This window comes from Zeus faber (genome assembly GCF_960531495.2).
Source record: "Zeus faber genome assembly, chromosome: 12".
Classification (NCBI taxonomy): domain Eukaryota; kingdom Metazoa; phylum Chordata; class Actinopteri; order Zeiformes; family Zeidae; genus Zeus; species Zeus faber.
Window position 1 is genome coordinate 8,949,476 of NC_137196.1, and position 23,065 is coordinate 8,972,540.

General features: G+C 44.3%; 2 protein-coding genes across 2 annotated transcripts in view; both read left to right on the forward strand.

Moving 5' to 3' along the window:
* Positions 1–8,405, forward strand: part of pik3r2 (phosphoinositide-3-kinase, regulatory subunit 2 (beta)) — a gene marked incomplete at its 3' end in the record, with an annotated part of 30,952 nt that extends 22,547 nt beyond the window's left edge. The window contains exons 10-15 of the mRNA XM_080011439.1: positions 1,256–1,375; positions 2,192–2,334; positions 5,376–5,552; positions 5,655–5,726; positions 6,652–6,825; positions 8,198–8,405. Coding sequence (XP_079867565.1) covers positions 1,256–1,375; positions 2,192–2,334; positions 5,376–5,552; positions 5,655–5,726; positions 6,652–6,825; positions 8,198–8,405 — 894 coding nt within the window. The remainder of the gene's footprint in view (positions 1–1,255; positions 1,376–2,191; positions 2,335–5,375; positions 5,553–5,654; positions 5,727–6,651; positions 6,826–8,197) is intronic.
* Positions 8,406–16,015: 7,610 nt separating this feature from the next.
* On the forward strand, positions 16,016–22,648 carry ifi30a (IFI30 lysosomal thiol reductase a). The gene is made up of 7 exons (XM_080011706.1): positions 16,016–16,259; positions 16,688–16,876; positions 17,112–17,186; positions 17,314–17,403; positions 17,491–17,643; positions 20,279–20,347; positions 22,136–22,648. Exons 1-7 carry the CDS (start codon positions 16,128–16,130, stop codon positions 22,202–22,204), a joined length of 777 nt encoding a protein of 258 aa, XP_079867832.1. The 5' UTR covers positions 16,016–16,127; the 3' UTR covers positions 22,205–22,648.
* The last annotated feature ends 417 nt before the right edge of the window (positions 22,649–23,065 follow it).

Genomic DNA, 23,065 nt, shown 5'->3' on the forward strand with positions numbered 1-23,065 from the left:
TGCAACCGGTGTAGGTACCAGATGTGCTCAGCCTGTGAGTCAGAGGGTGAAAGAAACCCTGTGGCACAATGAAAGTGAGGGCCGGTGCGCGCCAGCTGAGGTGTAGGTGCCGGACACAACAATGGCCCGTCTCATCCGCGCCATCGGCAAAGTGGAGCAGCTACGTTTTGTATGAGCATTATTACCAGACATTTGACCGGCAAGTTTATAATTTATAGGTTTTAAAAAATAATAATAATAAATTATACATTTCTCCAGGCAAATGAACGGTTATTAACATAGCCAAACATCAAGGAAGGGACATAATGGCATAAAGTGTAACGTACTTTTCCTGCGGTTTTGTACCAGAACACAGAAGTTACATAGTGCAAGAACAGGTGTTGGGGGGTGGGTGGGAATGAAAGAGGTGCCATTCTCCATATTACAGTGTACCATCAAAATGATTTTGAAGCTGTTATTTTAAGGTGCGCTTCAGGTTCTTCTTCTTCTGTGTTTATTGGCAGTTGGAAAACAGCTTTAGGTGCATTACCGCCTGTAAAGGGCGGACATTCCATATCCTTCTGCATCGTCTTTTCTCCAAAAGCAATAATAAACAGATTATTTCTTCTTCCTCGAGGTTCAGCAAATCCATCTTGTAAACTGCCATGTCTGTTTTCATAGACTGGGTCTGTTTACATTTGCATTGCTTCCAGTAATATAAGCCGGAAGTCAAGGAGCCAGAAGTCACTTCTTTGAGTTTCCCCTGGTGGTTTGTGCCCAGCGCCAACCTGTCTTTAAGGAGCATATCGCCAGGGCAACGCACAGCTCTCAACGCTCATGCTCTCTGGTAGTGCACGCCACGAGCTGCACGGCTCGCTTGCAGCAACCATAACAGAGCCTTTAGAATGGCTAGAATGCATAATCTGGGTGGTATTTTCACCAAAAAAGGTGTCCTTTGGGGTCCTCAGAGACCTATATTAACTTGTTGAAAAGGAGTATAATATGGGACCTTTAAATCTTTGTTCAGTCTCTTCAAATGAGTCTCGTTTTATAAATAATCGCCTGATGGACTTTTGAAACTTTTTGGAATTGTTTATGTTGTGTGTGAAATATGTCTTAATGAATTAAATGGACCTTTAAGACGAAACCCGAGGCGGACATTAAAATGTTCTGCATCCCTAGCAGTCACACTGGGATCGGTGCAATGAACCAAAAAAGGATCTATTGGAACAGTTTCACAGCAACGGCAAACTCACAACTGCTCGTTTCTCGGCAGCTGGTGAAGGAAAACAGCATTGAGGAGGTCGGAGAGCAGCTGAAGATCTACCACGAGCAGTTCCAGGAGAAGAGCCGAGAGTACGACTCCCTTTACGAGGAATACACACGCACTTCACAGGTAATCTCACACACACACACACACACACACACACACACACACACACACACACACACACACACACACACACACACACACACACACACAATTCAAGCTCTGTCTCTCTCTCTCTCTCCAAATGTATTTTTTTTGATAGATTGCAAAACAAGATAAGACTGGGGACACCAAGTACGGTAGAATCCTGTTTATCCACACCAACCGGTCATCCCAAGCAGCTTCTTTTCTGCTTGTAGCTCCCTATAGAGGTCATCACAAGGCCAAGGCAGCTTCAAAAGCACAGAATAAATGTCTGTTGTCAAATCTCCAATTTAAAACAGTTTTATGATTACAGATAATGCCATGAACAGATAACGTAGGCTATGAATGTGTGGTTTCTGTTGGATTTTAAATAACAGTTTAAACAGGGTTTTTGAATAAATTTTCTTACTTTTTTTTACTTACTGTTTTCCTATTTTTAGGTAATAAGGTATATACTAAAGTGTACACTAAAAAAAATCCTCAATAATAAAAATCTGTCAGTCATGGGATTGTCATTGGACTCTGCCTTGAAGAAATAAAGATCAATTCAAGTTTCCTCAACTTGGGAACTAAGGTATACAATTTAAATTGACAAAAAAACAATATAGGTTCAGTGAGTGAAAGCATTTTTTAAATAAACTTGAAAAATTGCTTTAATCCCAAATTTGCTTTTGTCTAATGACAAAGCACATTTTTTTTGGATAACAAATTCATAACTATTATGATAGTGCCTGCCAAATAATATATCCCCCTCTGTTATTTTCTTAACTCTCTCCTCCTCCCTCCCACACCCAACAGGAGCTGCAGACGAAGCGCACAGCGATCGAGGCCTTCAACGAGACCATCAAGATTTTCGAGGAGCAGTGTGAGACCCAGGAGCGCTATAGCCGAGAGTCTCTGGAGCGCTTCCAGCGCGAGGGCAACGAGAAGGAGATTCAGAAGTGAGTTGAAAAGATCACTCGTCTTCCTTTGGAAATCATAAAAACCATCACGGCTTCAAAGGGCCGCGTGTCTTACAATGATTAGGACTCCTTGAAGCACGGGTTAGCACACGTCCTCTGATTTGAGATAACGGGCGTAAATCTTCACTTTGATGTACTTTCAGCTGCACTGCACAAAATACCTTTTTGAATAGGGTTCTTATCGGGTCCTTGAATTTCCTCCTCAGAAGTGTAAGTCCTGGAATACCTTGAAAATAGCCCATTTCATGCTGAAATGGTTGAAAAAAAACATGATCATTGAAAAGCTGTCATGTTCCCCCTGGTTTTATTATTCAATTCGTAACATAATAAAAGGGTAAGGTACATTTTATCCAGTGTGGTCGGAAATAGACACTTATAATAGTAGATGACAAAATATATATATCTATCATTTTGGCCTACCACACACCCCCCAAGTGGCGTGTTCAGGGGCCTCCGGCACAGAGACACAGAAGACGGGGATTATAAACAACAGTTTATTGTAGAGAGTGGGCCAGCTGGAATTAGCCCAGGCGCAGATAGCATGTGTCATGACAGGGAGACAGGGAGAATACCTGGCCGAAGCCTACCACCACCACCACCACCACCACCAAGCAGAAAACAAAAAATGAAAAAAAAAATGCCTTTAACAGACTCTAAAACAGGGTTCCCATACCTTAAACCAACAAATGTCCATTAAAAAATACAAAAAAAAATGGTCCCCTTCCAGGGGACCTGGTTCCCCAGAGCAGCACGGTCGACCGGCCGCCTTCCCCCAAGACGGGCTGCTGTGCTGGTTGGTGAAGGCATGGCCAGACTTGGCTGCTTGGAGGGGTGGTCAGCCAGGAGCAGTGGGCAGAGGGTTGGTGCTAGGGCCGCCTGTTGGCTCCAGGGCGCCCCTCTGTGTTCCTTCCCAGTGCTGGAGACCTACTGTTCAGGTGCCATTGTGGCAATTTCACCTACCACCCCCACCCAAGTGGGATTTTCAGGGACCTCCAGCACAGAGACACAGAAGACGGGGGTTGTAAACACCTGGGCCTCGGCTTGTGGGATGGCGGGGTGCGAGTGATTTGGGTTCGACTGGCCTGATTGACTCGCACCCCCAGCCCTGCAATTTTAACTGCAATTACCAACAGCACACATTGAGCACTGGGGTTTTCCGGGGTGGCCGTTTGCTGGCGGGTCGGTGTGGAGGCGTGGTTGGCCGGGGAGCGGGGCATGACCAGGGACCCATGCCCCCCTTGTGCGGGGCCCGTGATCCGGGCCCGCGGTCCGTGACTTTTGCCCCTGGGCCGGGTTCTGTGCGGCTGCGTCTTGTGCATGCACCCGGGGGTTGGTTGTTTGTGTGTGCCCCTGGGGCGCAGGGCCTCCTCGTGCTCCCTGGGACTTGGTCATGCTCCTCGGGCTGGGCGCGGGAATTGCTCCACGGCCCTCTGGCTTCTCTGGGGGCCCGGGGGTCTTCCGTGGCCGCAGGGCGGGGTACCCAGGGATCTCCTGCAGCCGGGGGTTGTCCACGGGGCTGTGGAGTTCGGGGGCTTCGGGGCCCCTTGCGCTGCCTGGAGGCGCCGCAACATAATACCGACCTTCTACACCAGTACCAATGGGGATAAGTCATGTACACTCACCGGTGGACATCTTACACACACGCACACCCACACACACCCACGCACGCACGCACACATGCACTCACGCACCCCTGCTTGGAGTGGACCCCAGCAACCGGGGGTGCTTTCCCCTCCTTTCCTCCCTTATTTACTGCCATAACTTTGACAGGAAGAGGCCACGGGACCAGTTGTAGTTCCAGTTTTCCTGGACCTAACTGGACCTAATTCAGTTTTTCAATACATATTGTCATCCAATGTTCATGTTTTTGTGTAAATGTTGTTTATTTGTCTCGCCGTGGTGATTCACCCCCTCTTGGAGTAGTGATCAGTTGTTTATAGATCCAAACATGATGAATAGTTCTCCAAAGAGGGGGGTTGGTGGTCGCTCTCCATAACCAAAACTGTGCTCTTGTCATTCTACAGGGCATCCACAGGACAGAGTTATTGCAGCATTTCTTGATGATTTAAGAATTAATAAAGAGTTGCATTGCAGGTTGAGAACTTGAACTCCTCTTGCAGACTAACTCTGTCCTGGAGGCAAATGGCACAAATACTACTGTGTTGTATGCCCAGCATGCTGACAACACAGGTTAAAAAAAATTTAAATAAATAAAAAATAAAGTAAACACCTGTTTATTGTAGAGAGTGGGCCAGCTGGAATTAGCCCAATAGGAGATAGCATGTGTCATGACACCGGCTCCTATTCTCAGTGTTTGTGGGGATGGCAGTCTTACCTGCTGCTCGTTGGTTTGGTCTAACGAGCAGCAGATAAAACCCCCATGCAGGAGTTATGCAGCCACTCTGATCCCAATTACCTAGATCCAGGTCAGGTGAAACCACACCATCCCCACACCACAGTGTGTATTGTTGGATGTAGTATGGGGCTACAAAATGGCGCCTGTTACAAAATGGCGCCTCTGGTTGGAAATGTCTCTTTGTGACCAGTCGCACACATGTTGCTCGTGCTTTATTGCACGTATACATTTCTTTGTGACCCATATATCCGTTTGTGACGACTTGCTTAGGGGAGACTATATAAGGGTTGTAGTCTTTGTCGTCATTGTCTTTTGGCTCGTCTCTTCGTCTTTGACGTTGCTAATTGACCCTGCTGCAGTAGCGCCAATAAAGGATCCATTTTGCATCGCACCCGTCTCCATCTTATTGAGGAAGCTTCGCACATCAACCAACCTGGGAGGGATCCGTTTCCCAGATCCCAACAGTATATATATAAATAATTGTATTTTAATGGATAAAGATCACATTGAAAATGTATTATATTTGTTTTACGTGAAGTCCTTGAAGATGAATAAATAGTGCTTAAAAATGTACTTGAAAGTCCTTAAATTTGATTTTGTAACGCCAGAATGAACTGTTGTTTAAAAGCCTTTTGAAACTGGTTTATACTTTTTTCCAAATCAGGATCCAGAGCAACTCGGAGCGGCTGAAGTCTCGCGTGACGGAGATCCACGACAGCAAGCGCAAGCTGGAACAGGACCTGAGGCAGCAGGTGTCCGACAATCGGGAGATTGACAAGAAGATGAACAGCCTCAAGCCTGACCTCATGCAGCTCCGCAAGATGAGAGACCAATACCTGATGTGAGGGCGAGCCTTGGAAGCTCTGTGACAAGAGAGGACGTAATGTATTTGACACGTCGCTGGTTGTGGCCGATATTGATTGTGGATTCTCCGCTTTGGCAGATGGCTGACGCAGAAGGGAACAAGGCAGAAGAAGATTAACGAGTGGCTCGGCATCAAGAACGACGCTGATGAGTAAGTGTGCAAAGCGGAAGATTGAAACCCGAAAGTGGAATCAAGAGTTTTGAGTGTTAGGTTGAGGAAAATGGAAAAGTTAAAAAGATAAATATTTCAAGGACAGACGGAGAGGAAATCCTGGAAATTGCAGTGTCGGCAACACATTGATCCCAGGTTCTTGAGGCACTTGAAATGTCATTACTGGAATTCTTGAAAATAGCTCCTTTTGTGCTGAAAATGCCTGAATTATCCTTAAAAAACATATTTGAAAACCTGTGATTTTCCTCCTAATTTTGTTACTGAAATCATAACGTGATAACAAATTTCCGACATAGATGATGCCAGGGAAATGTACATTTAATCCAGCATGGTTGGAAATAGACATTTATAATAGTAGATGACAATGATGGATATATTGACATACCAATATAAACAATAGATAATGAGATGAGATGAGTTTATATTATATTTGTATTGATAAAGATCATATTGAAAATGTATCTGGATATTAATATAGCTATATTTGTTTTGCGTGAAGTCCATGACAGTGAAAAAATGGTGCTTAAAAAAGTACTTGAAAGGCCTTGAATTTCATTTTGTGATACCAGAACTTCAAAATACAGGCAATAATAATACATCTAAAATGTATAAAAAAGAAAATGGCATGGCAATAGATGTGGAAATACTAAAAAAAAAAAGGTTAACTGTACACAATAAAATATGACAATATACACTAAAACCTAATGATAAACAACAAAATATAACTTAAGAAATAATTTAATAATAATAATTTTTATAGAATAATTTAAAAATATATAAATATAAGTGACCAAAACTACTATTTACTACCACCTACCCTAGTAGTAAATAGGCATCTTTCCTTCTTTGTGGAGTTGGAGGAAGAAAAGAAAAGACTGACGTTGCCAATGCTCTCTCGTTTCAGCTCCTACTCCCTGGTGGAGGAGGACGAGAGCTCGCCTCACCACGACGAGGGCACCTGGTACGTGGGCGACATCAAGCGCACTCAGGCCGAGGAGCTGCTCCGAGGCAAAAGCGATGGAACTTTCCTCATCCGCGAGAGCCAGTCGCAGAAGGGCTCCTATGCTTGCTCCGTAGTGTGAGTTTATTTGTTCATACATATAGAAAAATGAAAATTGGGGGGAAAGTGAAATATACAATAAAGAGCTGTGAGGACATGACCTTTTTCTTACCGCTGTGAAAAGCATCGTATAAGCAGGGTAGTGTGGTTAACTGACAGAAGGGCGCCGGCACTTTTTTTTTTTTTTTTTTTTTTTTAATTTTTGTCAGTAAATGTGCATTACAATAACAGGATAAAACAGATAGAGGCTTACAAAATTCACAGGGATAACATTTCAATGAAGAATTATAAATTATAAAAGAGGAATCATAAATATATTTTTTTATATTAATATTTTTATATATAAATTTAAATATGTGAATCGTCCGTGTGCCCTGATCATGGAGAGATGTGCCCCGTTCATATTCGCATTGAACAGCCGAATACGATTTGACTAGCAAAATTTAGTCGGGTACAGCCCTATAAATAATTAATAATAATAATCGGACACACACAAAATAAATCCTCTACATGTTTAATGGATTGTCCCTCCTCCTCGCATGTGACGAGCAAAGCTGAAGTGACAAGCGTGAGCGGACTCAGCAGAGAAACTGAAAAGTTGTTTCTCCAGAAGCCCTTGAACATAGGATGGAAGAGAATGACGATAACTAAACAATGATTATTGTGTTTATATTTCATATTAAATAGTATATACTGTATATGAAATACTGTGTGTGTGTGTGTGTGTGTGTGTTTTATATACACATGTGTGTGCGTGTATGTATGTATATATATATATATATATATATATATATACACGCACACACATGTGTGCGTGTGTATAAATAAATTTGCAGTGATGACAGTAATGGGCTCAATAATCTCAAACCTCTGTAATGCGGTTATCGTCACAGCCCTAATACGATAAGCCTCGCAGTAAAACATACACAATAAAATGTGGCAGGATGATGGAAGATAAACTTGAAATTTTCAAAATGTAGGAAATATAAACCTGAAAATTTTACTGTTGCACAATAAAATACAAAATATGGCCAGATAATGGAAAATAAATCTGAACACTTAAGCAGTATAAATCCAGGGAATTTTAGTCAATTAGCCAAAAAAACAAACCATACACAGCAAACAACGAACGCAAATTTACTGTTGTTTTGCATTGGATTCACACCCCAGAAGTATTGCACAGTGTATTTAAGTATTGTAGAGTGTGTGTGTGTGTGTGTGTGTGTGTGTGTGTGTGTGTGTGTGTGTGTAATATGTGTGTGTAATGTGTGTGTGTGTGTGTGTGTGTGTGTAATATGTGTGTGCGTAATATGTGTGTGTGTATTGATAGATTGATGGGTAGATATAGTGTGCCCTCTTGAGATAAACATCTTGCTTCCCTCGTTTGCAGCGTGGAGGGCGACGCCAAGCACTGCGTCATCTTCAAGACGGCCACGGGTTACGGCTTCGCCGAGCCCTACAACCTGTACTCGTCCCTGAAAGACCTGGTGCTTCACTACAAGAACGTCTCCTTGGTCCAACACAACGACCAGCTGAATGTAAACCTCGCCTACCCGGTCCTAGCCCGTTCTCAGAATCAGAACCAGCACCCCAGATGAGCTGGCGGCCAGCGGATAAACAGACTCCCACCCGGGCAGCGGGGCACAAACTAAACCTTTCGACTCATTCGTAATGAAAAAAGAAATCTATATATATTATGAAAAGTCAAGCTTTTGGAACAGTGGTTGTCGACCTGTTAAACGCTGTGGGCGTGACGAGACTTTCCAGCCGGCGCCGACTCGGTGGCATCCGTTGTGACCCCTCCCCCACCCCGCCGAACCCGGTCTGGCAGAGGACGCCCTCCAGGGTGGCGTCAATTAAATAGCACACTACCACCACCAGGGGGCAGACTCGTGCGCCAGCTATTTGAAATGACCTTTTCTTTTTGTACAAAAGGAACGGGTAGGCCTCCCTGTTGTTGGCGAGGGGACGACATAAGCACACAGAACTTGATTTTCAGACCCCGGAGAGACGCGGCGAAGAAGATGAGGATGAAGAGAGAGCGTTTGATATACGAGTGGAGCGATGGAAAAATGTGGCGCTTTTTGCCTTTTTTTTTTTTTTCGTTTTGTTTTGTTTTGTTTTGTTTTTAGGCCTGAGCTGACGTCCCCCCAAACGTGAATGGACCTGCTCGTGGTTCAGAAGCCTCATGCTGGAGGACGTAGACGGGGGGGGGGGGGGAGTCACTGGAGCTTCTGGGTGGGTGGCGGGGTGGGACATGAGTGGATTAGGGCGGGTGTCACAGCCCCATAGCCCCTTGTGGGAGTGAAGGCTCTTTGAAAACAGTCAAAACGATTCAAAGCTCGATTAAGTGCCATAGTAATAAAGCCTGGAACGACCACGAGCCTGTGTTGTGAGGGGGAGGGAAGGGGAGAGGGGGAGGGAGGGAGGGAAGGAAAGAGGATGTGGCGTCTAGATGCCACAATTCAAAGCTACAGCTTTGAAAATGAAAAAAAAAAAAAAAAATTTTTTACGGAAAAGAAAATGATATCTATCTATCTGCTGTGGCTATTTACGCTCCCCTCGCTCTCGTCGTTGCTCTTCTCCCCCTCTCTCTCCGGGCTCGACTTTGAGTTTGTGTCGATGAGGTACAAGTACAACACGAGTCACAAGAGGCGGAGGACATGTTTAGTGTGCTGTGACTCTGACGCCGGAATCACAGCACACTAGATGCTACATGCAGTCTTCCTCTTGTTCTTCTTCTTCCTCTTCCTCTTCTTAGTCTTCCTCTTCTCCCTCTTTCTCTTCTTTTTCTTCCTCTTCTTCCTCGTCTTCTTCCTCTTCTTCCTCTTCTCCCTCTTCTTCCTCTTCTTATCTGTTTTTAATACTGTAGCTGCCTTTGGTCAATGGCTAAAGGTGTAACCGTCAGCACTTGTTTAAATGTGTCTATATGCTAATGACGTAACAACAACCGATCTATGTGATTTCTGGTATCTTCGGTACTGTATTTGCTTCGTGTCTAGCTAGGCAGACTTATTTACTCGGTACAACGTTTCTGGCAAATATTTTGTGATTGGGCGTGGAGCACGTTTCGCAGTACTTCACTCTCTGCGCTCGACCGTTTCATTTTTCGCCACAGAGCTGTAGAATATAAATGTACAGAACGCAACGTGAAGCTCTTTTTAAGGTGAAGCAGTACTTTAATTATAACCCACGTCTCCATACTGTACAGAAGAACGTACGGTCGAAATGTGACTTGTGGCGCAGTTTTCATATGCTGTTTGTTTTTTTTTTTGTTGTTTTTTTTTGTTCTTGCTTTTTTTTTTTTTTTTTCCTGATTTCGCTTTGCTCTCAGATTCTGTTTTTGGGGATACGCGGTATCCAGCTAATATGAGCCAAATGAAGGATGTCTTCACATGTAGCAGAAAAAAACAAAAAAAAACAACAGAAAACCAATCCTTTGCCATTTAGCATGGCCACATTGGTCTGAGAGATTAGTAAGGTGTGCATGGAGTCTTTCTTTGGGATGATTTTGTTTTGTTGTTTGTTTGTTTTTTTCCTAGTGCATATACAGTATGTTGTGTCGTAAGCCCAACGCACATGACAGTAGTATGTGGATTAAAATACTTTATTTTTTATTTTTTATTTTTTTCCCCCCACTTTTGCCAGCACTTCCCAGGGTAATCCCCCTGCCCCGCGTTCCGTCGTCTGTGATTATTATTATTCTTTTTTTTTTCTCCCCCCGTTCAGTGATGTCCGCGCAGTTTGGGTAATTTACCATCTCTTACAATATCTCTTTCAAAGCACAGTGGAATGAAACTAGGATCGAGACACGCGACTTGAGGTGCTTTTTTGATTTGCAGGGAGGGCGACCGTCAGATTCAGCAGACCTGGTTTTCCAAGAAAGGTAAATAAATTCGTCGATAAAAGTAAAAGATGTTTTTGTAGAATGCACGTAGAGTTTGAGTAAAAGGGGAGAGGAGGCGATCGTTTTCCAGGGGTAGCATGTTTGGGCGTCTATGAGTGTAGCTTTTTCCAGAGTTAATTTTCTGTTAGGAAAGATAGATGTACACCCTTTGGATAAATTGGAACGGGCGCTCACATTGCGATTGACTATAACACCAGGCTGTCAAACACATTTTAGATGTGTACCACTTTGTGTGGGACGCGTGTGTGTGTGTGTGTGTGTGTGTGTGTGTGTGTGTGTGTGTGTGTGTGTGTGTGTGTGTGTGTGTGTGTGTGTGTGTGTGTGTGTGTGTGTGTGTGTGTGTGTGTGTGTGTGTGTGTGTGTGTCGTAGACTAGTGAGGGCGGGCCTCTTTGTTACATTTTCAGTTGTTACATATGCTGCGTGCGTCGAGGGGGACGTACAGCCACTCTCTGCTTTTTTCTTTGTTATTTTTTTTTTCTTCCCCCAACGACGCTATTCTTCTGACGGGTTTGGCGTCAACGATTCGGTTTCGGTCGCTCAAGGCCTGAGCTTGTCGTATCCCCCCCCTCCCCCCAACGTCGTCCCTCGGACCAACCCTTTTTCGCGACCGCACTTATTTGTAACTCGCAGCAATGCAAAGACTTTTTGAATTGGTATCCGTGACAGTTTTCGATGCTGTTTTTTCTTTATTATTTTATTTTTGAGGGTCCTTCCACACAGTACAGTACGCCAGCAGTGATGAATATTCTCCATTTTTGACTAGCGATGCACAGTGTGCAGTCCACATATTGGGCTGTGGTGTGGTCAGCGACCGTCACGTCGTTCTGCTGTTTTTGACCAATCGTCATCGGAACATTTTTATTTTTATTTTTTGGCGATAAACCCCAACTCCAGTCGATAGCAACCCTTCTTGAAGTCCAGCTGTAAGCAGAGCCCTCGTTTCGGTGTTCATTATTTGTCCACTCAGAAACCTTGCCGAGTTATTTTTGCTGTACCAGTGGACGCATCCTCATTTTCTCACTTTGAGATGCTGAAAAAACTGCAATGGAAGGTGGAATTGTCCCAGCTCACCTTTGTGAATTGTTTTCCGAACACTAGGATTAAAGGGGCAATAGACAAAGTAGTTGATTGCAAAGTGTAACGGCTGTGGAATAATGACATCATCGGCGTTCCGATTGGTTCCCTATGAGCCTCGATATCACGATGATCACATTCGGACTGCCCCCGGAAACAAACTCCTGGGAAAGTGACTGACGTACGGCAGTGCGTCACAGGCAATGCTTCAACCAATGCACAACCATTAGCGGAAATGGCGGATGGTGGAGCAATCTACTCCAGGTAGATCCGAATCCCTTGAATATCAAATATCAAAACGACTCACGAAATCGGCTGAGAAATGTAAACGTTATAGTGCTCTTCATCCAGAAAGGCCGCAGCTCCCCCGTTTACTTGTTTTTGTTTACAGGCCAGTCTTGCCTGTTTCAATATGGTGGCGACGTTGACGTGTCACGGCAACGGGCCGAAGCAGTTGATGCGGCGTCTGTGTACATACGTTTATTATTGCCCAACAGAAACACAATACAACTAAAATTGACAATTTCAATCCGCCTCTTCAGTGAAGATGCTTCTTCTGTTATTTCCAGAGTGCTGTCAGTCGTGAGCGATCATCAAGCGTTCCGGTTGCCTTTGCGATAGTGGTGCAAACAATAATACCACTTGGAAACGCTGGGGGGGGGTTGAAAAGTTGTCTATTGCCCCTTTAAGCGGAACGCAAGACGGAACGACTTTTCGGGAAGAGTACTTGTGACGATGGAGCCCTGGTGACCGAGCGATGCTGATTCGACTCGGAGGCGGCTCCGATTCCCGTGTTCAGTTCCAACTCTGCTATTCACTCATTTCATTTGAAATTGTCTTGAAAAGGGTAATGATTTTGTCAGCTTCGGTACACTGTAAAATATATTTCTTGAATGACTGTTGTAGATAAAGCACATCTTTCACAGAAGACAAAAGAGAAAAAAACAAATATATTTGATGTCTATTTAGATTTGAGAAAAAAACGAGAGGCTTACTAGAGAAGAAATACTTTGAAATATATCCTTTTTAGATATCTATATTTTTTAGATGATATAATTCTGATTTGGGATTATACTTGAAACAAATCAGAAAAGATGTGAACTGGATCGCTCGAATGCACCGAGCAGATCTCCTTTTTTTTTTTCATTTTTTTTTTTCTTTGACTAAATAGGCCGGAAAACGTTTTTATCATCGGCAGCGACTTTAGTTAGGATAGAAAACGATCAAGACGACGTGTTTCTATTCACAGAGCTTGGCCTTTGTGTACACACAGTCATTTATTTGTTAAATGAGGTCTCGGCTGCTTTGCATTTAATAGACAATTAAGAGTAGTTTGTTGTTGTTATCATGAGAATCTACTTTTCAGAGATTTTGGGGCTTGGTGAGAATTGGCGCCATCCAGTCGCCGTCTCACCCCGTCGCATCTTACTTGGGTATGTCTCTGTGGTCGCTATTGTTTTTATCTTTCTTTTTTTCTTTTTTTTTTTAAAGAGGGGCATTTCACGTCGAGCAATACATTCAGGCGAACGTTTAATTCGGCCAAAACTGCCGACGAGCAGGAAAATCAGGTACACAATCCAGTGGTTGAGAAGCACTCCTTTTTGAAATACACACCTTTGTACATGGAACAATGATGGCATTAGAAAGTGCTTGTTTATGGTGCCTGAGTATAATTGGCTTATTTTTTTTTTTTTTTGGGGCTTTTTAAAAAAGCAAATAGATTTGTCTGTCAGTTTGTTATTTTTGTTGTTGTAATTTTGTTGTTTGTTTATATCCATTCTATGATAACCTTTACAGAACCTATAAAGAAAAGATAAGCTAGCTTGGATTTTTGTTCCTCCGTACAGAAATGAATACAAATGTTTACACTATGTAATTAACCAAATGGCAAGTTTTTTGCGTTGGAAAATAATCAGTCTGCATGTCCCTTAAAGTGACTGATGGATTGATTTGAGTTTTCTTTCTTTCCTTCCTTCCTTCCGTCATTTTAAACTTGAAAATGTTCAGGTCACTCCCCCCCACCTCCGCTGTTTTTTTTTTTTTTTGTCACTCTTCTTGTTCTTCCACTTCTTGTTTTTATTTTGTTTGTCTTTTCCTCGTCTGCACAGTGCTCCCTCAGTGATTGTCGTTATCAACGGTCGGATCGATCGCACCGAGGCTCAGAGCGGGGGCCCCTCGTTCTAAACTGTGTGTTCATCCGCCTCGCGAGAAGTTTTCCCGCCGACTGACGTTTTCACCCTAACGCTGGCCCTCGTACGCGCAGGACTAACTTACGGCGCCATTTTATTTGTGTGTGTGTGCGTGCGTGTGAGTGTGTTTTGAGTTTGTATGCGTGTGTGCGGGCGTGCATTTTCATTAGTAGCATTTGCAGTTGAACCGCCTACATCGCCATGCCTCTCTGGAGTCATGAGTGCCGAGAGATTTTTCCGAGGGCGCTGCTCGGGGAAAACGTGCGCTTTGTTTTCGGGGGTGATGCTTGGCCAATCGGGGGCGGGGGGAGTCAGGAGGCACGCTATACTTGATTTTGCACTAAACGGCATACAACACACACACACTACATGAGCATGAAAAAAAACAAACACAAAAAAACTACATGAACAGGTGCTGTCGGTAGAAAATAGACTTTTGAAAAACCAAAATATCGAAGCCTAGCGAAGCCTGGGCTGACACCTTTCTAATATATCCGCCTGTATCCGATCTCTTCAAATCATCACTGTAAATTTTGACTTGAGATTTATATATATATATATATTTTTTTTTTTTCTTCTTTCGCTTTTTTTTGATGCGATGGCCGTGTACTTCTCACGGATGTATCGTAGTCCCTTCACCTGCTTCCGCTTTGGAGACCAGGGCGGCTACGATACGTTTGCAAAATGTTCACGGCCCGTTTTTTTTCGCGGGCGGTGGATCAAGGTGCGGCCTCGACACGCTCGCTATAGGTACGTTTTGTCGTCTATATCTCGAATCAAACTTTAACCCGCGCACATGATCACTTGGTTTATCACACAGACGTTCCGCCGTTTGATCCGGTGTTCTCTGGGCGTCGACGGAGGGAATCGAACGCAGCGGTCGGTGGAAGCAACCCAAACACCAAAGTGCAATTCAGCTCAGAGGGAGCACTGTTGGTTCAGCCGGTTTCGAGGGCTATTGGTCGCGGTGTGCACGATCTCTATGCACGGGAGACGCTTCTTCTTCTTTTTCTCTTTTCCCGTGTGTCCTCGTCGCTTTCGGGCTCGTCTCGATTCAGATGCGACGATTCCGATTTACTTTTCGCCTTTTTGTTTTCTCTCTCTCGTGTACCACTTGCTACAGAATTATTGCTGTCCACACACAGGTACTCATTCATCTGTATGGTCCTTCTTTTAGGTTGATGCAATGATTTAAAAACAAAAACATGAGGAAAAACAAAAACAAAACAATAAAAGATGCATAAAATAACTTGTCTTGTCTGTCTGTGAAAGGGCTCTGCCCACAAATGTCTTTCATTGGAATTTGATAAACGGGGAAGTGAGTCAGACAAGTCAAGTCGAACGGTTTTCCTACAGCACGCCACTTTGTCACAACACCGGCTTGGTTGAATCCTTCCTAGACCGGATCTCTGCTCATATGTTCTGTCTTTTAGGATGGGGTAAAGAAGTCGTTTGAACGGTACTACGACAAGAAACAGATTTAAAAAAAAAAAAAAGACTTCTCTCGTTAACGGGTGGATGGTCAGTCGGGATGGGCGCAATCGCTACCGTCAGACAGGCATCGAAGGGTTAAAGCCGAATGAGCTCCATCTTGTCTGATCTTGTCTCATATTCCAGGAACCGTTTTCCTGACTCGGGTCAGCTCCCGACTCGCGAACGACAGTTTAATGTTTCAGCGCGCTCAGTGTGGGCGATGCCGGTCGTCCACTTTCTGTGCATTCACTTGGACCTCTGGACCAAGGGTTCTTGGGGGTCGAGGCACCCGACCGTCTGCAATGACAGGACTAGAAAACAAAAATGAGGGAGGGGGGGGCGGGGTAATGTAGTGAGTGTGAGACCAGTTCATAAATTCCATTTTTCTTTATTTCAAAGTTAATGACCCTGATCTTCCTCGTGATGTGTTGACTCATTACAAAACAACGTCACGCGCACGCTGAGCCGCTTCTCTTCACGCGGAGCGGCGGTCACGTGACTTTGACAGCCAATCACCAGGAAGGGGGGGGACCAAAACCCGGAAGCGCCGTGTCGCTATATAGTTGCATGTGTCGGACGCAGTGGGCTGCGTCTCCCCGGTAGGACCTCCGTAGGCAGCTGCGCGGACGCCGACGACCCCCTTGAGAACCGAAACCTTCCCCTCCCGAAGCCGAAGATGAGGGCGGCTCCGTTGTTCCTTTTGACGGTCTGGCTGAGTGCAGACTTCGGGCTGTCGGCTCGTTCTTCCTCTTGCTCGTATTCCCCGGCACGGTGGTGTTCCTCCGAGGAGTCTGCCATCCAGTGTGGGGTAGGACATGTCATTCTTATGCGGTGGGCTTCAAGATAAGGAAAGTCGAATTTATTAACAATGCGGGAAACGCCTGTGGGAAAGAAATACAAAAGATATTTCATTACATATATATATATATATGACATATGTATATTTATAAGTATTGTTATGTGCATTGTTGCGTTGTTTTTCAAACCACACGTTCGCTTAAACACACCGAATCCTCTGTCAAGAAGAGACACATGAAAAAAAACACTTTCACAAATCAGATGGCTCAGTCCCAGTAAGGGAGTAGCATAAAGGGCCAATATTGACCCAAGCAGGGGAAAGGAATTAGTCCGTCCCCCCTCCCCCCCAATCATGGTTATCAAGGCCATGACCCACCAGGTCAAAAATAGTGTGTGTGCTGACACACACTGAAGGAACGTTGTTCACCTGTGCCAAAGGTTGTGAAGCAGTGTCTGGAAGCCAATTTGACCCGATCCCTGCACACGGACGAGCCGGTCCGCCTGGAGCTGTACTACGAGACCCTGTGTCCGGGCTGCAGGGGATACCTCACCCAGATGCTCTTCCCCACGTGGTCCATGCTGCAAGACATCCTGGAGGTCACGCTGGTGCCGTACGGCAACGCACACGTAAGGAATTCACGATTCGAGTAGGAAGTGAGCTCAGATATGTGTCTTGTCTTTAGTTAGTTCAGGTATGAGGAAACGCTAAGATGACCCAATTAATTTATTTGATAGTTTGAATCCCTTCAGTGACACCGCAACACCATCAAGAATATCAGAAACGCCCATTTTCTAGGGTTGAGATTGAACTTCTTTAGGAGTATTAGGAAATTCTGAAATAAATGTTGCTGCTTTCTTCCAGGAAACGGTTGTTGGGCAGAAATACAATTTTACTTGCCAGCACGGAGAACAGGAGTGTCTGGGCAACATGATCGAGGTAAGCAACCTCCTACATTCGGGTTCAATGGTTATTGTTCTAATAACATTTTAATAAAACAGTCTTGGGTTGTTCCAAATTGTTAGCAAATCATGTTCCTAAAAGTATGCGCTGTTAAACCCCACAGACGTGTCTACTAAACATGGCGAAAAGCACTGCCTTCCAGATAATTTACTGCATGGAATCCTCAACTGATGTCGTTCATTCTGCCAAGAGCGTAAGGGGAAATTTGTATTTATTTGTTTTTTTCACAGTTGTCATGGCTGTATTATTAACCTTGAGTTTCATTGCTTTGGGGCCACAGTGTGTGGAACTCTACCAACCTGACTTGAGCTGGGAGAGCATCCAGAGCTGTGTGGACGGTGACCAGGGCAACCAGCTGATGCACCAGAATGCCATGAAGACGGCCTCCTTGAAGCCTCCTCACGACTATGTCCCCTGGGTGACCATCAACGGGGTATGTTGTCAGCGCCTTGAGTAGCTGGAAAAAATCTCTGGTTACTTTTACAAAAAACAATTTTAAATTCTTCTTACTTTTGCTCTTGGTGAACACCTACAGCAAATCAACTTTGGATTCATGAAACATGGTTTCGGTCCCTCGATTTTTGCGTGGCTTCAGGTGCTTCCCCATGTTGATTTACATACAGGAGATAAACATACACCGTTCAGCCACAACATTAAAACCACTGACAGGTGAAGTGAATAATTTTTTTTTTTTTTATATATTTATTTTTTAACCTGTGCTGTCAGCATGCTGGGGACACAACACATATTTGTGCCATTGCATCTAGGACAGAGTTAGTCTGCAAGTGGAGTTCACGTTCTCAAGTTCAAGAGATTATTTGTCACATACATACGGTCATACATATATGCAGTGAAATGTCATGACACCTGGTGATTACGCACAATAAGCTTGAAAAATACTCAAATGTGCGTAATCGACACGCGGTGCTCGCGCAGGCGGCCTCAAGGGGCAGCGCCAGAATCGCGATTCTGGGTTCTATAATTATATAATAGAATTAATTGTCTGTGTTGTATTAAATATACATCTCAACCTGCAATGCAACTCTTTATTAATTCTTAAATCATCATGAACTGCTGCAATAACTCTGTCCTGTGCATGACCTATAAGAAGATGAAAACACAGTTTTTGGTTATACAGAATCACCACCAATCCCCCTCTTTGGAGAACTATTTACCGTGTTTGGGTCTATAAACAACTCATCACTACTCAAGAAAGGGAGATTCACCACGGTGTGACAATTAAAGATAGAACCAAACAACATTTACATGAAAACATAAACATTGGATGACAAAATGTATTGAAAAACAGGAGAACTGGAACTACTATTGGGCACGTGGCCTATTCCTGGCATGGTTATGGCAGTAAATGAGGAAGGAGTGTGTGTGTGTGTGTGTGTGTGTGTGTGTGTGTGTGTGTGTGTGTGTGTGTGTGTGTGTGTGTGTGTGTGTGTGTGTGTGTGTGTGTGTGTGTGTGTGTGTGTGTGTGTGTGTGTGACCAGGGAATGCACAAGACTTATCCCAATTGGTAGTGGTGTATAAGGTTGGTATTATGTTGTGGAAAGTGCCCAGAACTCCGCAGCTGCGTAGACACCCCATGGCTGCAGGAATGCCCCGAGCACCCTGCCCTGCAGCCACAGAAGACCCCCGGGCCCCCAGAGAAGCCGGAGGCCCGCGGAACGAACCCCACGCCTGGCCCCGAGGAGCATAACCCAGTCCCAGGGAGCACAAGGAGACCCCCCCACCCCAGGGGGCGCACACATCCAACCCCCCCCCCAAGTGCAGGCACAAGACGCAGGCACAGAACCGAGGCCACGGGCGCCAGGCACGGACCGCAGGCCTGATCCAGGCCCCACACCGACAGACTGAGACCCCGCCCTCCAAGCAGGCGAGCCGGCGGGACCCTCATGCCCACCCACGTTCCGCTCCACAAGTGTGAAGCCCGCCCCACCACAGCCGACCAGACGCCCCAGCAGGCCACGAGCGCCAAGCGCAGATCCATGGAGCAGCCAAATTGTGATGGCTGGACGACTGGTTCAGACCAAAATGGCAGGTCTTGTGGGGTGTTCCTGGTATGCGGTGGTTAGTACCTACCAAAAGAGGTCCAAGCAAGGACAACCGGTGAACCGGCGACAGGGGGCGCCCATGGCTTATTGATGCACGTGGGGAGAGAAGTCTAGCCTGTCTGATCCGATTCCACAGAAGAGCTACTGTAGCACAGATTATTGAAAAAGGTAATGCTGCTATGATAGAAATGTGTTAGAACATACAGTGCATCACAGCTTGCTGACAATGGGGCTGTGTATCAGCAGACTGGTCAGAGTGCCCATGCTGACCCCTGCCACCGCCAAAGCCACCTGCAATGGACAGAACAGAGCGTCAGAACTGGACCATGGAGCAATGGAAGAAGGTGGCCTTGTCTGACGAATCACGTTTTCTTCTACATAATGTGGATGGTCGGGGTTAGGGTCCGATCAAGTATCTGTGGGATGTGCTGGAACAACAAGCCCAATCCATGGAGACCCCATCTCTCAACGTACAGGACTTAAAGGATCTGCTGCTAACGTCTTGGTGCCAGATACCACAGGACACATTCAGAGGTCTTGTGGAGTCCATGCCTCCATGGTCAGAGCTGTTTTGGCGACACGAGGTGGAACTACACAGTGTTAGTTATTAGTGGTGGTTTAATGTTGTGGCTGATCCATATAGCTTATATCCCATCATTAACCACAAGCCTTTTACCAAATACTGTAAGTGATCCTAAAGGGTGTAATTTGGTCCTGCAATTAGATGTTTATTTTGCACATTTGGTGAATCAAGCCCATTGGCTCCTTAATACTTTGCAGGAGCATTAATGACAAGTTGAGCCAAACAAAGGTTCAGCCAGAAAAGTGGATTGCATGGTCATGAGCTGGAATAAAGTGGATTGTTCTTATGTAATGTTTATTGATTTGAATTTATCGTAAGTGTAAAAGTGGGGGCTGTTGGGATATATGTTTGTTTTAAATTTCATATAGTTTTTCCCAAAATAACCCCTTTGCCCATTGCTTTCAACACACATTATTTTACAGGAGCACACAGATGAGCTGCAGAAGAAAGCCATGGATGCCCTCATGGCGCTCGTCTGCACCACGTACAAGGTAGCGTTACACTATTATTATTGGGGGTCTAGCCCACAGATTTTTATTATTACTCTCCTTGGTGTTTTTCGGGCTCAAAGTGTCTGGAACGCGACAACCGCTGGACCCAAGGACATGGTTGAAGTCTCATTAGAACCGGGACATCTCATGGTTCAAGTGTTATCCATATCGATATACATTCGGAGCAGGAATTAGTGGAAAAACCGGTTAAATTTTATCGCAAGTAGCAGAACGTTCATGCCGATACGCCAACGTTCTAAAACTTTCGTTCGGGTGGTTCTCGTTTTTTGAGTAAGAATCATCCAATTCCTTATATATGTACAGCTTGTGGCTCCGAACGTCTGTTCGTATCATGCGAGCTGCGTAGTGTAGACTCCAATTCTCTGTAGTGGTTTCAAAATGTGTGCATCTGTGCATGCGTGTGCATCTGTGCATGCGTGTGCATCTGTGCATGCGTGCGTATGCGCACGTCGCCTGATTGACGTCGTATTTTATTTTTCTCTTTTTGTAAATGAAGGCATTCTGTTAGGTGTGGCGTTGTGTTACTCCTTACTTTGCGGGATTCGAGGAAGTCGTAAGATATAATCTGTAGGAGTCCATGATGCGTTTCATGGACTCAAAATGCATCGGAAAACTAGCTTCTGTCACTACGTCATGATTGCCCGGCACGGCACCAAACGGTCACCTGTCTGTCACTGAGAGAGCAGCTCTATTTCCACAGACAACACGGAGTGTTCTAACAAAGAGAATTTAGGTTTTACAGGCTTACATGGACGGTTGTTTTAAAGACAGGAGGGTTGCGCTGCGTAGACTGTATAGTGGTTGCTCCTCCAGATGAGCAACCAGGAGACGAGACCGGGGGGAACCGGGGTACATTCAAGTAAACTCAGAAAATCGAGCTGCGTTTTAGAGAAACCCGGGAAACTGTAAAAGGCACCCAACACGACTAAATTGGACCCTGTGTATTGCTGCCTGCAACTGTATTTATTATTATTATTATTATTATTTATTATTAATAAAATATTTGCCATTTCTCAACCCACATCTTATGAAAATGTTGGTTCCACTTATAACTGTGCAGAACACAACCTCGCTAAATGCTATACAAGTTGAGAAACTTACTACTCTGCTACAGCTTCTCTCTATTTGTTTCAATGCAGTCCAATGGGGGAAACACATAAGCCTTAATGATAAATCTTTTTCAGATTTTATTTGTTTTATTTATTTATTTATTTCGAAAATGGCACGCTCACAATATTGTCAGACTGTGTCATATGTTACCCAAGATATAAGAAAATGGTAGCAAATCCTGCATTTGCATGCCAACGTATGACTAGAAACAGGAAGTTGTGCCGCTTCATACTGTAGCTAACCGTTACACTTGAGATGGACTTCGGCAACTGCATAAAGTCGTAATAAATGTATTCAAAACATGTAAAAAAGAATGTAATACTCGCACACAAATACACTCGTAGACATGGGACTTTCCTGCCCTGTTGGGCTGCACTCTGGCACAGTGAGAAGTTGCAGCAGATCAGTAAGTTTCTCAAAAGTAAAGTGGGGCTGTGAACAGTTACAAATGATGGATACCAACTAACTACTAACAAGGCCTGGGTTGAAAACCAGTAAACTTATCCTCTAATAACTCCTTCTCTGTGAATAAGCTCTGGTTGTAATATGATTGGTGGAACAATGCTACAGTGTACATGGGCGATACAATATGCTTTGTAGGGGTGATGTGCTTCTGTTTGACTACCTTTTGACCTTTCCTCCTTTTCCTCCCTTCAGGGCTACAAGCCTGAAGCCTGTGGGTACGGTCAGTCGAGACGGTACAAAAACTACTGTCACGCTGAGTGAACGATCAGCAGCACGGCCGGCCTAACGTCGGTTCTTTGCTCGGCGTAGGTGGTAAACATGCTGTATTTTTGCCACTTTGCACTATTGCACATATTCTTTTATTAGAGCGGATGAACATGGTTGAAGTACCTGTAGTCTTTTAATGTCTTTTAATTTTAATTTTTTAATAAAGGGAAGAGTGATTGTATCAATTATATATCACGCATGAAAAAGAATTTTTTTTTTACTGAATATGGTAAATTTTTTTATGACAATCATATGGAATATACGCATTAAATATAATCTTTGCATAATCATATCTGCTTATACATTCAAAGATGAATCAAACTATAATTATGAGGACAAATTTTTGTTGTATCCTACCTGTACAATGACAATAAAGAGATATTCTATGTTAGGTCAAAATCTCAATAAAACTTCAGACCTCATTGTGAGAAATCACAATCATGTTTCTTATCTTCATCAAGGCCAATGAAATTGCTCACCACAACATGACGGTGTCTCAATCTTAGTATCCGACGCTAGTGAAGAACAATAAAAGATCAAACCAAAACATTGCCTGGCTCTGGGTTCCCTTGGACCAAACTTCATTCAACGGGGTTTAAAGTGTCTTGATCTTATTTTTAAAGGATTTTAACACTCTAATCGCTGGGACACAGGCAGCAGACCTTCAAACCGTGAAGTAAAAGTTATTCAGTAATTGGTGCAGATCATGTGTTAAACATGGACTCGGCTCATATTAAACATGTTGTAGCTTTATTTAAAGGTGGACTCGGGTCAACTGTGATGTAAACATTTTGGGAATTTGTGGCCCGGCCCAACCAGAATCTCTGGGTGGTTGAGTGTTTTGATTTTACCCTC